Below are 14,054 nucleotides of genomic sequence, written 5' to 3'. Positions count from 1 at the left end.
CCAGCATTCAGTTGAATCAAGATAGGGTAAGAGTACAAGCTACTATTGTAAATGTTATATCAATGTTTATTTTATTTGTATTGTAGTAGCATCTATAGAGGTTTCAGGCACTGCATGGACCTGCCCTGAAAAGAGAGTCAGAACCTCCCATTTGGTCCATCTTTCCTCTGCCAGATTTAATGTAAAATAGGCACTAAGGGGGAAATCCTGAGTCTATCAAAGTCCGTGGGAGTTTTGCCATTGATCACAATGGAGCCAGGATTCCATGCTTAGACTTCCTATTTCTCTGAGTTACCGTATTCTTGTGCTGAGCCACATTTTCTCCAGGAAGTATTTGTTTTTATATCCAAGACCAGTGCAGCCAATAAAATCATAATATTTAAAGCTGGCAAACACTAAAAACGTAGATCCTAGATGTGAACAGGAGCAGAGCACAATCTCCAACAAGATGTATATGTAAAAGCCAGCTCCCCACCCCCTCCCACCTACATTAATTTATCTTCATCTTCTTCATTTTCCAGTGTGTCCTGTCTTCAGGGGGCCTTATTCTCTGCTGCCTTGCACCATGTGTGCTCATTTACACCTGTATAAACTAGAAGTAAACTGCTACCTGCAAAGTAAGTAAAGAATTCCAGAGTGGTAACATTTTTACACCCCGGGTGCGTGGGTTTAAATGATGGCAGAAGTGGCAGTGCAGTGTCTGGACCCTGTAGTTTCAAGATCATAAGCTCTTTGGAGTAGACTGTCTCTTTTTTTGTGTTTCGTGCCTTATGAAGCACATTACCAGCAAATATAACCTATCACATTTGCCAGCTAGGTTATTGTTCCCAAGTGAAGAGCCTTTCAGTGCTAAAGTTGAACCTGAACACACAAAGAATGAGGAACTGCTTCAAAGTCACTTTCAAGGCTAGAGACAAGAAAATCCGGCCAGTAGGCTAACAGCCAGGGATCCTAGCCCTTGCCATCAATGGAAGGCCAAGACAAAGCCACTATCTTGCAATGAATGTAATCTCAATGATGCCAAGTTGGGCTCAGTCCTATTTTCAACAGAATCACATTCCAGAGGCAAGCCATTGCCACTCCACACCTATCAGTTTCACCCATGGGACAGATAACTTACATGCTCCTGCTGGCAGAGTGGGTCAGAATTCAGAGCAGCCTCTTAGGTGAGGTCAATGCAGGCCATGTTCCTGAACTAGCAGACAGGGTCTAACAAGATTCAATGACTGGAAGTTGAAGCTAGACAAGTTCAGATTGGAAATAAAGTCAGTCTGACTTTTTAACAGTGAGGGTAATTAATCATTAGAACAGCTTACGAGGTGTTGTGTTGGATTTCTCCATCACTGCCACATTTTAAATCAAGACTGGATGTCTTTCTAAAAGATCTGCTCTCATTCAAACAGGAATTATTGCAGGGAAATCCTATGACCTGTGTTACAGAGGAAATCAGACTAGATGAACACAATGGTCCCTTCTGGCCTTTGAATCTATGGACTTGTGATTGTGCCTGCGCTGTTGACCTGTGTGCAGGGCCCCCACATGGGTGGGGAAAGGGTACACTTTACCAGGGCCTGGGGGCCCCGGCCCAGGGTGCAACCCCCATTATGTGTATGGGAGGGGGCCCGTATTACAAGTGTGTACTGGGCCTGAAAAAATTATGCTTGGGCCCTACCTGTGTGACCTAGGAAGGCTTCAGCAGGAGAAATAACTCCCCCCAGGTTACATAGCCATTGACTGGAGAAATAGGAATGGAGGAGATGTAATACACCATAGTGCCCATACAGTTTGTTCGGTAAATGTGGGCTGAGAAGGCTGGGTGAAGGACTGAGAGCTCTGCCTGCCATCCCAGGTATGTGCAGCTGACGCCAAGGACTGAACAGGTACTCAGAACCATCCAGAAGGTGCTGCTCCAAGTTCTGATGCCTAGAAAGTTCACAGGTGGTCTCTATTTGGGTGACCCTCCTTTAAAATGATTTGCTTTGGGCATAAGCTGCTGCCCGACCTGTAGCTGGTTCTGTGGGTAAATAAAAAACTTGAGTCTCCTCCTAGGTCATCAGCCTGGCACCTTTCACCAGCATTAATGTAAATCTAAACAAAAACTTGGACTCACTTTTGCATTACTGCGCCAGGGCATGCACTGTTTTATCTCAGCATGCTTCTTCCTATGCTAACATGTCTTACAGGTAATAAGTGAAAAGCACCTTTGTCCTGCAGTAGCCATGGGGAGCAGGATGCAATTTTATTAAATTCAACTCCAACCTCACTTAGTCATTCTGGGGCAAAGTGTGAGCTGCAAAAAATCAACAGAATTTTAAATGCTTAGTCATTCTGCGGCAATGTGTGAGCTGCAAAAAATCAACAGTTTTAAATGCTTAGTCATTCTGGGGCAATGTGTGAGCTGCCTCACACACTCACCCAAGGGAATATGGTGCCTCCTTATTCCCCTGCACAGTTACTCGCCTTGCTGGTCTTTGAGCAGGGAAGAAAGCAGCTACAGCCCAGTAACTACATGCAGGAGAGTGGTGAGTTGGCAGCCAGATGTGGGTCATAGGAGGAGTCCTACCCCCATAGTCAGTGCTGCAGACCCATTACAGAGAGTGAAATAACCTGCATGAGGTATAAGGCTGGTGCAGCTCACTCCCCTTCCAGGAACAAGGAGAAAACAGGGACTAAACTGCAACTCTGAGTCACAATTCAGTCTCTGTGCTACACGGGGGCAGTGGAAGTATATGCTTCCCCTTTATTCAGGGTTTGTGGTCACTCTGCAACTGAGCCCCTTACAAGGTGTTTGCTGACAGGCCTCTAGTACTGACTTTTAATCATGTGCTATTTAAACCTCCTCTTTCTGTAAGGGACTCAGTTAAAATTAGCTCCTTCAGGAGAAGTCCATGCTGGCAGTTTAAAATCTCCAACCGTGTCATTTACCTGTGAGGGCTAGGATCCCTGGTAGTCAGCCTACTGGCTGGATTTTCTTGTCTCTAGCCTTGAAAGTGGCTTTTAAGCAGTTCCTTATTCCTTATGTGTTCAGGTTCAACCTTAGCACTTAAAGGCTCTTCACTTGGGAATGATAACCTAGCTGGCAAATGAAATAGGTTGTATTTGCTGGTAATGTGCTTCACTAAAAACATAGATCCTAGATGTGAACAGGAGCAGAACATAATCTCCAACAAGATGGATATGTAAAAGCCAACCCCCGCCCCCAACACTAATTTATCTTCACCTTCTTCATTTTCCAGTGTGTTCTGTTTTCAGGGGGCCTTATTCTCTGCTGCCTTGCACCATGTGTGCTCATTTACACCTATATAAACTAGAAGTAAACTGCTACCTGCAAAGTGAGTAAAGAATTCTAGGGTGGTAACATTTTACACTCCTGGTGCACAAGTTTAAGTGATGGCAGAAGTGGCAGCACAGTGTCTGGGCCCTGTAGTTTCAAGACCGTAAATTCTTTGGAGCAGGGATTGTCTCTATTTTTGTGTTTTGTGCCTTATGAAGAGGGGATCTGTTTTGGGTCCGGTTCTGTTCAATATCTTCATAAATGGTTTAGATGGTATCATCCACCAAAGATGACACTAAGATAGGAGGGGTTGCAAATGTTTTAGAGGATAGGATTAAAATTCAAAATGATCTGGATAAACTGGAGAAATGGTCTTCAGTAAATAGGATGAAATTCAATATGGACAAATGCTAAGTACTCCACTTAGGGAGGAACAAACAATTGCACGCATACAAAATGGGAAATGATTGCCTAGGGAAGATTACTGTGGAAAGGGATCTGGTGGGTATAGTGGATCACAAGCTAAATATGACTCAATAGTGTAACACTGTTGCAAAAAAAACCCCAAATAACATTCTGGGATGTATCAGCAGGAGTGCTGTAAGCAAGACATGAAAAGTAATTCTTCTGCTCTACTCCGTGCTGATTAGGCCTCAATTTGAGTCTTGTGTACAGTTCTAGGCACCACATTTCAAGAAAGATGTGGACAAACTGGAGATAGTCCAGAGGAGAACAACAAAACTGATTAAAGGTCTAGAAAACATGACCTATGAGGAAAGATTTTAAAAAAACAACTGGGTTTGTTTAGGCTGGAGAAGAGAAGACTGAGGGGAGACATGACCACAGTTTTCAGGTACATAAAAGGTTGTTACAAGGAGGAAGATGGAAAAATTGTTCTTGTTAATCTCTGAGAATAGGACAAGAGGCAATGGGCTTAAATTGCAGCAAGGGAGGTTTAGGTTGGACGTTAGGGAAAACTTCCTCAGTGTCAGAGTGATTAAGCTGGAAGAAATTGCCTAGGGAGGTTGTGGAATCCCTGTTACTGGAGGTTTTAAGAACAGGGTAGACGAACAGCTGTCAGGAATGGTCTGATTATTACTTAGTCCTGCCTTGAGTGCAGGGGACTGGACTAGATGACCTACTGAGGTCTCTGATTCTCAGTAAACATTGAGCCCTCTTTTGAGCCTTGCTCATTGATACACTTCCAAACAATGGATAAAGGCTTCAGTGCAAGACTAGGGTGGTAACTTCTGTGCACATTAAACTATCCAACAGTTCACTGTGTCTTTAGCATGTCTCCAGTCTTCCGGCTGGACATGGCATCTACATTATTAACTAAGAGATTTGCAATTTGACTTTGATGGCTTGTCTGGATGAGGTTGAGATTTATTGGTTTCAAATACTCGGATCTTCTTGAGACCACCTGAGACAGCATTTATTGTGCTGGGCCAAAAGGAGCTCCCCGTCTTCTGAGAAGGTGCTATAAGAACCAGAGTAGAACTAGACTAGGATGCTCAGCATTGCACATTGTAGGCCTTTTGCTTCCCCTAAAAAATCTACTAACTGGAATAAGACACTTTATGCCCATCATCTTCAGTGGCCTATTCACATAGGCTATCAGAATGATTTACATAAAAGTGGTGAACAGCAGAAGGCTGTTTTTTCTATCCCTCTTACTTTCTAGATACAGCATAAAAGTAATCCGTGTCTCCTTTATTATGTCCAATTGCAATGGAGGTTTTGCTAGCGATGACTTCTTGACTGATCTCTACGTTCCAGCTAGGAAGGAGATTGGAAAATCAATCATTCAAGTTGCTTGGTGGCAGGAGTGTGCTTTATGTGCATTGATAGCGGTGCAATAGCATCAGCTGGCCAAACAGCATGTGCTGGAAAGTTAAATAATGCTGTAGGAGTGAACATGTTCAGGTAAACAAGCTTGTGTGGTTGTGATCCTAATGCTGTGTTCACAATACTACACAAAAAGGAGCATTGGTTATGCATGTATTATATTAAATGGCAGCCTTAGAAATATGTCAGTACCAATGGTCTTTACAAAAGAGAAGAAAATGGAGAGAAGGGGAGGCAATGGATGGATAAGAGACATGGTTCTGACTCACTCAACTTATTTAGACACTTGGATATATGGCCAGGTTTAGTGCAGCTTAGAGCATTTCCTAAAATGTTTTCAGTGCCAGTGAGTGCATTATTGTGCCCTCTTTCCAAGGCAGGTGAGAGCATAGCTGACCATGAGTATTAGTGGGAAGAACTGGAGAAGTACTTTAGTTAGGGCTCTGCCCTTGTAAAGGTGGTTACCTTAACTTGCTTTGAAAGTAGTAAAGCACCAGCAGTAGATCCTAGATTTTAGAAGCAGGGCCAGTTCTTCCCCATAAGCCTGGCTTACACGAGGAAAATGATCCCTTGCTGATAAATAGACATCAGCAACAGGTGCAGCTGAATTGGTACCGAAAACTAACTGAAAGGGCAGACAAAAACAAACTGCAGTCAGCATCATTTCAGCAACTCTGGCTAAACGCAAGTAATAGGTTTAGCTACTCCTATTGCTGATACCTGTTGCCAACAATGGGAAATTTTCCTCATGTAGGCAAGGCTACAGTAGTACAGAGTGGGGTTGGTACATGTCCTTTCTATGGACATGTAGAACCATGGGGTCAAATGCAATCCTGAGCAATTCCATAGTTCCTCTCACACTCCCTTGATAGAAGAATTTGCTTTATTGAGGGAGGGGAGGAATGGCAGGGTTTCTCCTCCTGCTCTTCCCACAGCGTGGGTCAGAGCAGGGCAAGAGACAGGGAGGTTTAATGTTTCCTCCAAGCATGAGCAGCCCTGACAACAGCACCCCCAGTAACGCATTGCACAATCAGCAACGGGCTACAAGCTGCAGGGAGACTTGAACGCCTAACCTTTAGCAAAAGGGGAGAAGATGGCCAAAGGAGCCACTGCTGAAGCATGAAAAGGGGTGTGAGTGTGTGTGGGGGCGGAATACACCTCGACCTGCTGTTGTGAAGCAGCAGAGGCATGGAGTGAAGGGAAAGCCAAGGCCACCCTGGTTTCTCCACGCCGGGAGGGAAAGCCCCGCTGTCTGCTGGTCCTGGGAACTAGGGTGTGGCGCGCAGGCCAGGCGAGGCGACCTGGCGAGGAACTGGGGTGGATTTCCTGCCGGTAGATGACGCGTGCCTTGGGATGGGAAGTTAACAGGAGCCGTCACCACAGGGCAGGGCTCAGCACCCACAGCCTGGGGGCAGGGGGCTTCTTCCGCTCGAGCCTGGCCCCAGGCAAGATGTTGCTTTAAGAAGCTCTAAAAACCCACCGGGGGAGAGGCGTTCCCCCTTCCAGCGGGGCCGCGTCTGCCCCGGGCCTGAGCCTCCCTCCAGCCCGGGCCAGGAGGCTGGGTCCAGCCCGGATCTGAGTTCCACGGGCGGCCTCCCCCCACCTGCGGTCCGGGGACCATCTGTCCAGCCCCGGGGTGGGGGGGAAGGAGGGTCAGTCCCCGGTCTCGGAAGCTGCTCCCGCCCTCCGTGCCCCGCTCCCGGGGAGCAGAGCCTAGCGCCACTCGGCCGAGGAACACGAGCGAGGGGGGCTGTGGCCGGGCCCTGCTTCCCCCCACTGCGCTGGGCAAGCCCAGCCCAGCCCAGCCCCCGCCCACCGCGCGAAGGCGGAAGGGGGCCGGGCTCATGCCCTCGCCGGCTGCGGGGCGGGGAAAGGAGCCGCAGCTGCTCGGGCGCTGGGCTGCCCTGTCTGCCCCTGCGGCGCGGCGCGGCGCGGCTCGGCTCGGCTCGGCTCGGCGCGGCACCATGGATGCCTTCTGCGGCTCCCGCTTTTGGGTAAGCAGCGGCGCCCCGCGGGCGGCCAGGGCATCCTCCCGGGAGCCGCTCCCCGGGGACAGACCGCGAGGGGACGGGGCGCCCCCTTCCCAGGCAGACCCACCGTCGGCCCGGACAGAGGGAGCCACCCGCCGGCTCTCCGTCTTCAGCCCCCTTCCCACAGGGGGCGGGCTGGGCAAACTCCCGGCGGGGCGAGCGGGGCGAGCCCCGTGGCTTGGGGGGGGGGTCTCTGGAACCGCGCCCCTGGAAGGAGCCCGGAGCGGTCCCGCCGGGAGATGGGCTGGCGGCCCCTGGGGCCGTGTCCCAGCCGTGGAGGGGATTTGCCAGGGGACCCGGCTTTTCAACCCTTGTCTTGCATGTGCAGACCGCGCACAAGTGTCCCGTGGCGGGGCAGGCCCCTTTGGGGCTCTTAGCCGGGCTCCCCGGAGCCCCGTTTGAAAACACAGAAGAGGCGGTCGGAGGCTGGTGCAGCTGCCCACTGCCATAGGCGGCGAGGGTGCGCGAGGGGGAGTTTACACGGGCCCCCCCGGCACCCCAGAGCTTTTCCAGCCAGCCCTGCCGACTTCGGAGGGCGGGTGCACTTGGGTGGCTGGGGAAGCAGGCAGCATCTCCTCGGTACCCTCAGAGCATCAGTCCGCAGTGAGTGCCCTTGGGCTGGAGGGCTGCAGATCTTGGCCGGCTTTTTGGGAGGTGCTGGGTGCCCGCAGCTCCCACTGACTTCCGCTGTGGACTGTAGTTGTGGGTCCCCTGAACATCAGGCTCTGGATCCCCCCTCCCCCTTGTCTGCCCTGGCCATGGACAAGTAGGCTTAGCCTCTCTGTGCCTTGCTTTTTCCACCTGAAAAGGTAGGAGTGGTAAGATACCACAGGTGGGTGTGGGAGGCTCAGGTCACTCCTGTTTGGAAAGTGCAGCCCAGCCTAGTGATAGCGCACCAGACAGGGACTCAAAAAAACCTGGGTCCCACTCCCAGCACTGCCACTAGCCTACTGGGCGACCTTGGGCAAGTCATTGCATTGATTTGTGCCTCAGTTTCCCCACCTATAAAATGATGATGAATGCACTTAACGCACTTTGAGAGCTGATGAAAAGCACTATCTGGAAGCTGGGTATTGGTGTTGTTTAAGATCCTGAGATGGAGAGGGGTGTAGAAGTGCCCCTACAGCTTTCCCGAGGCCATTGATTTCTGATTTTTAAGCTTCCATTCTTTTATAAAATTATTTCTCAGCCTTATGGTTGAGAAGATCACAATCAAAATGCCAGCTTAACGCCATGTTGTTCTCCTGAGTCTACAGACAGTACCTCAGGTACTGTTCTTCAGAGTACAGCCAACATCTTTCAGACTCTCAAGAATCTTATCAGGTTCCTGGTGTTGCTTTTTGAGAAAGTTTTGAGCAGCTGCAAAAGGGGGGAGTTGGTAGAATAGTAGAAACTTGCCATCCTTGTAGCAGCTGAGCAGCACTGCATGAGGAATATAGAAGCAAACTGTCCTTCCTTGCAGCAGACATGAGCCTCTGGAGTGGGGAAAGAAACAGAAATGACCTTCTCCTTCACAGCAATGAGGGGGGGAAACTACACATTTATCAAAGACCTAATCGCTAGAAGATAATACAAAAGATGGAGTCCCCAGGCAGGTTCAAGGAGCCACCTTGGTGGTGGTTGTGTCAATTGGTGCTTTGGGGTTTTCACTAGGGCTTGCTCTGGACCTTGCAGATGGGTTTCCTTACTCCCCAGTCTCATGTTTCCTATCACTAGCAGGTGTCTGGGGAGCGTTTCAAACTGACCACGTGAAACCTGCTAGAATATTAGAATTGAATTCTACTAGAATTCTGGGGATGTGTTGTCATTAGTGTACGGTGTTTTGAAGTTTAAAAGCACTGTATAAATGCTAAGTGGTGTTAACCTAATGTACTCTTCAGCATTTCCCCCAAACTGTAGTAATAATCCACAGAGCACTAGATCTCAGTCCTGTGACCTGATCCACACAGACAAACCCAAATATCAGCTGGAGCTCAATGAAGTTGCTCTGACTCCTGTGTGAGACAGATTTGGACCTGCTCGGTAATAACTAATGGATACTGTATGTGGACCTAGTTATGAGGATGTTTACAGTATGAATATGTTGGTTTAGTTTAATAGAAGGCTTTTGGGGGGGGGAAGAAGTAGGAAGGAAAAAGACTGGCTCAAGATTAGAACGGGTTGAATAAATGATTTTTCAGTTTGGTGGCAGTTCCAAATTTTTTTGAAAAAGTCAGTTTCAGGGTGGGGAGTTGAACCTGAGTGTCCTATATCCCACATGAATGCCCAAACCACTGGGCTAAAGGTTGGAAGGAGAGGGGCAGAAACACCATTGCAAACGCTGCTGCTGTCTCTGCCTTCTGGTTGGTTTGTGAATGGCCAAAAGTATTTGTGTCAAATATGCAAGACGTTTCGGCTTGACTGAAACTGCATTTATCAACAAATATACTACTCACCCGAAAACTTCCACCCAGCTCTACTTTTCAGGAAAAAAAATGAGGGGTTGTTACTGGACAATGGCAGAGCCCTGGGCTCTGAGGACTCTAGTTTGACATCCTGCTGAGCCTACAGGAGTGGTTTTATCCAGAAGGGCCAAACCCCAAGATTGCACAGAACAAAAGAATCCTGGGACTTTAAAATGAGACACTCTGTTAAGGGAAGAGGGAGGTGCTAGGTTGAGACCCGGGCATTTGCTGTGGGTCTCTGAAGAAGTTAGGCATGGAGATTGCCATCAGGTAATGGTAAAACAGACATGCACATAGTTTATTTAAAATCTTTTTCTCTAAATGCTTTGCCCCTACAGTACATTAGACAATACTTTGGTTTTAAGAAGGCTGTCAGGTCAGTGCATTTACCATTGGTCACAGACTCCAGAATAGAAGAGCCCTGGGTGTCAGAACCTGTCAGACTTGCTGGGTAAGCTCAGCTGATACACTGGGCCCTGGGCTACAGCACCTTGTGCAAGAGTGGGAGAATTTCAGATTTGGGGTTGGGGAGAGGTAAAGGCATGAGGCCCCAGAGCTATGGGGATGCACTCAGAACAATCACAAAGTGAAGAGATGTACAGCTAGCCCTGGAACTGGGGCAGCATGTTCTTAGCTATTTGCTGAATGGGGATGGAAATAAGAATCTGCGAAGTGCTTTAGCTGAACTGCGGCCCTGCTCTGTTACTGTAGAGCAGGATAGTATTTATTTTTTTAATGTGAAATAAAAATAAGGATAAGATTTTTCAAAAATTCCTAAGGGCTTGTCTACACGCAGCAGCAATGTTCTCTCCAAGGATTTGATTTCTCAAGTGCACTAACGTTGCACATTGACTGGTCTGTGTAGACCCTGCTGGTGCAAATTAAAAGTTCCCTAGTACACTTTAATGTAGAAATTACACTCCTGTAGTACCCATTGCTGTTCTGTGTGGACGTGCCCTCAGTCCTAATTTTAAAAGTGACTTGGGTGTTTAGGAGCCTAAGGATAGATTTGTACAGGTATGTAGGAGTCTAAAGATGCAGCTAGGAACCTTGGCCCAGATTTTTAAAGGTATTTAGGCTTTGCTGTACTTAACATTGCAGTTTTTATATTTCATTTTAAAGAGGGATTTAGACACTTGCAAGCCACGATCCCATTGACTGTCAATGGGATTTTGGCTCCTAAATGTCTAAATCCCTTTTTAAAGAGATTTGGGCTCCTAAATCAGTTAGGTGTTGCACTGCTGAGTGCAGCAACACTGAAATACATTTAAAAATCTGGGTCCTAGTGGCATCTCAAAAGTACCTAAGCACCTAACCTCCCCCAAATCAGTGGGAGTTAGATGCTTTTGAAAATCCCACTAGGTGCCTATCTGCACCTTTAGGTACGTCACTAGTTTTTAAAATCTGGCCCTAACTCACTTTTTGAAAATGGGACTTACATGTGTTTGTCTGTGTTCAGTTCACTATCAGATACATCATCCAGCGATATTGGGAATTGTGTCCTGCTAGTAACGGTAGAAATATTGATTACACGTTTATTCTCCATCTCTTGTGTTTAACTAGTCCTGGGAGGATGTCAATCCACAGCATGGACCTGTATATTGCAATTGCAATATTTGTGAACAAAACTGTGTGGGAGCGATATTTACACGTAAAAGTACAGGCAGTGATGCAGGCTTTAGGTGCGGTGTTAATACCTTATCCAGTTGTATTCACAAGTACAGTTGCTGGGGTAGAAGATTTCCAATCACATGGAGTTTTGCTGAGGAGAGTAGTTAACCATTTCAAGGGTAACTAACCCAGGGGTTGGCAACCTGTGGCATGGCATATGTGCCATAAGTGGTACGCACGCCGACTTGGAGCAGCATGTGGTGCCCTGGCTGGAGCCACACTGCTCCATGCTCACCAAGGACACTGCCGCCGAAACTGGTTCCAGACCGCCTCCACTGCCGGAACAGGGGCTGCAGAGTCGCCCCCATTGCCGACACTGCCGCCAGAACAGGGGGGAAGATTGGGCAAGGCCCTTTGTTACGGTTGTTGACCCCTAAACCATAGGAACTACTTACCTAGGGATGTGGTGGATTCTCTATCACCTGTGATCCTTAAACTAAGATGGGGATGTCTTTCTGAAAGATGCTGTCGCTCAACAAACTATCAGGTTTGATGGATGAGTTACTGGGTGGAATTCTCTGTTCTATGTTATGCGGGAGATCAGACTAGAGGATTGCATTGGTGGTAATTAGGGACCTGCAATATTTCACTTTGCACTAAGAAACTCCTCTTCAGTGAAATACAAAAAGCATCTCATAATTCAAATATTTCAAACATCTAATTTTTAAAAGCATTTAGACTCCCATCACACAATTGAACTCTTGCCCTCACGTAGAACCTCACTGGAGCCAGGGAACTTATGGTTACCAGTGTCTGCTGTGTGGACCCAATTGTCGGATTGGAGCCTTAGTTTGTACCTTGATTTCCTGATAACAGGAATGTTAATGTTGACTGGTTTTTCTATTAAGACGATTCCCAGTGCTCTGTAATCAGTTATCTGCTGAAATATGCCTGCTCTTTATTTAGACCTTTTAAAATACTGTGTTATGTAAAAAAATCTCTACACCTTACTGTTTACAAAAAAAATTTCAGTCTTATTTATTATGTCTAATAGTTAATGTTTTAAAGCACTTTAAGCTTGAAAATTGATTTACAAGTGTTAGGGAATATTGGATATGTTTTCAAAAGTACCTAAGTGATTTAGACACCTAAGTCACTTAGGTGCTTTTTGAAAATTTTCTTAGATAATGTTGACTGATGAGAACTTCCAGCTAAATGAGGACTTCAGAGTTGGACTTCAGGCATAGTGTTGTCTAGCTGATACATCCTCTATTCTCATAGAGAGATGAACTCGATGGGTCTCTCATACTTCTGTGTGCTATCCATACCATACCATTGCAATATGGAGAAAGCATACTATAAGAGATAAGGGACAGCAAGGCAGTGTCAATGAAATGTGTCAATACAGTTAGAACTGTATGTAGTTAGTTTGGCTTGTAGACATCAATTCTTAGTTAAGCTAGATTTTTTTGTGGGAATTGTATTCTTGTTCACTAAAAATCGGTTACCATTTAACAAGTCTCCCATCAAATTGATGGGTTTATATTGCACAAGAATTATGACATGCATGCAAGCTATTTGTTCAGTAGTAGAACAATGTAACATTGTTTACAGACCAGTTCTGCTTTTCCTCTGATTCCCATCACAGGATTATCACTCTCTTTCATGGTCATTGCCTAATCCCATCTTTCCTCCCTGCCTGTTTTGGCTGCCTTGTCAGACAGGGCAGCCAATTCCACCCTATGAAAATATATACAGATTAAAAGACTTTTCAGGCGAGGGAGGGGGTCATATTTTGACGTTTGAAATAATACTTTGCAAGCTCCTTTTCGTTACATTTCAGTGATGTTTATTATGACTTAGGGCCAGATTGTGGAGCCCTTGCTGTTTCTGGTGAGCAATTATTCAGGTAGATAGTCCCACTGAGGCCACTGGGCCTATATGCATGAGTATCAGTCTTGCAATCTAGCCCTTAGAGCATATGATTTGTGCTGTGATATCAGTCGGTGTTAGCTAGTTCGAGTTCAAGATGTTCTGTAGGTGTCCCATGTGGCTTAACCTCAGTGTATAAACTCATAGCTAAACTGTTTCATCTTCTACCTCTAACTTGCCACTAGATTTGATTGTTTCAAAGATTGCCCCCAGGGCGTGACATTCATCTGAGCATTGTCACTGCAACTAAGGAATATGAGCATCCTTAGTCACTGTAAGTGGCATGTGGCCTTTGGATACTACATCAGTGAACCCACACATCTGTGTGATATTGAAGACAACCTCAGCCAGATACTGATTAACTGCAATGCTGGTGAGACTCAATCTGTTAGCCTGACTGTTCCCTCTTCTGCTACACAGGCAGACAATCCAAGCAGCATTAAGAAACTTTCTTGCCAACAGTCCCCTTTGAGTTTTACGTAAGCGTGAGTTGGTCTGCCTTCTGTCTAGCTGACTACCCAGGTGTGCCAGTGCACAATGGAGTAGGCAGAGGAATGTAAAGAGGAGCAGAAACGGCCTCATTTGTAATTTTAACTCTTTGGTCCTCATTCTAACCAAACTGCTCCTGTTCCGACAGTCAAGATGGCCTCCCTTTTAGCTGAAAGATGCCAGGAATTTTTCGGTATGAGACACCGCACCTTCAAATGCTCAATTCGTCAATGCAGAGCAACCTGCACAGTTGTCCACAATAGCACAGTATCAGACAATTGACAGAGCTCTTCTGCCTTGTGTAACTTCAACCATTTCCACGAGGTGACTTGGACTTGACTCTTTTTTGGAAAGAATAATCCTAACTCCCTCTGCTTTTGCTCTTGATTTTGATTTGTGAGATCTTGCATCACTTGATTTGTACTC

The 14,054-nt window shown here is 46.7% G+C and overlaps 1 protein-coding gene across 1 annotated transcript in view; it reads left to right on the top strand.

Annotated features, from left to right (window-relative positions):
• Positions 1 to 7,065: 7,065 nt before the first annotated feature.
• The window catches only part of ABCC3 (ATP binding cassette subfamily C member 3), a 61,596-nt gene continuing 54,607 nt past the window's right edge, over positions 7,066 to 14,054 (top strand). The window contains exon 1 of the mRNA XM_067547474.1: positions 7,066 to 7,116. Coding sequence (XP_067403575.1) covers positions 7,087 to 7,116 — 30 coding nt within the window. The 5' untranslated portion in view covers positions 7,066 to 7,086. The remainder of the gene's footprint in view (positions 7,117 to 14,054) is intronic.

This window comes from Emydura macquarii, unplaced genomic scaffold, assembly GCF_026122565.2.
Source record: "Emydura macquarii macquarii isolate MOO-44397 ecotype Brisbane River unplaced genomic scaffold, CSIRO-AGI_Emac_v2 contig_1230, whole genome shotgun sequence".
NCBI classification, from domain to species: Eukaryota; Metazoa; Chordata; order Testudines; family Chelidae; genus Emydura; species Emydura macquarii.
The sequence above is the reverse complement of the archived record's forward strand: the minus strand, read 5'-3'. Positions and strand labels throughout refer to the sequence as shown.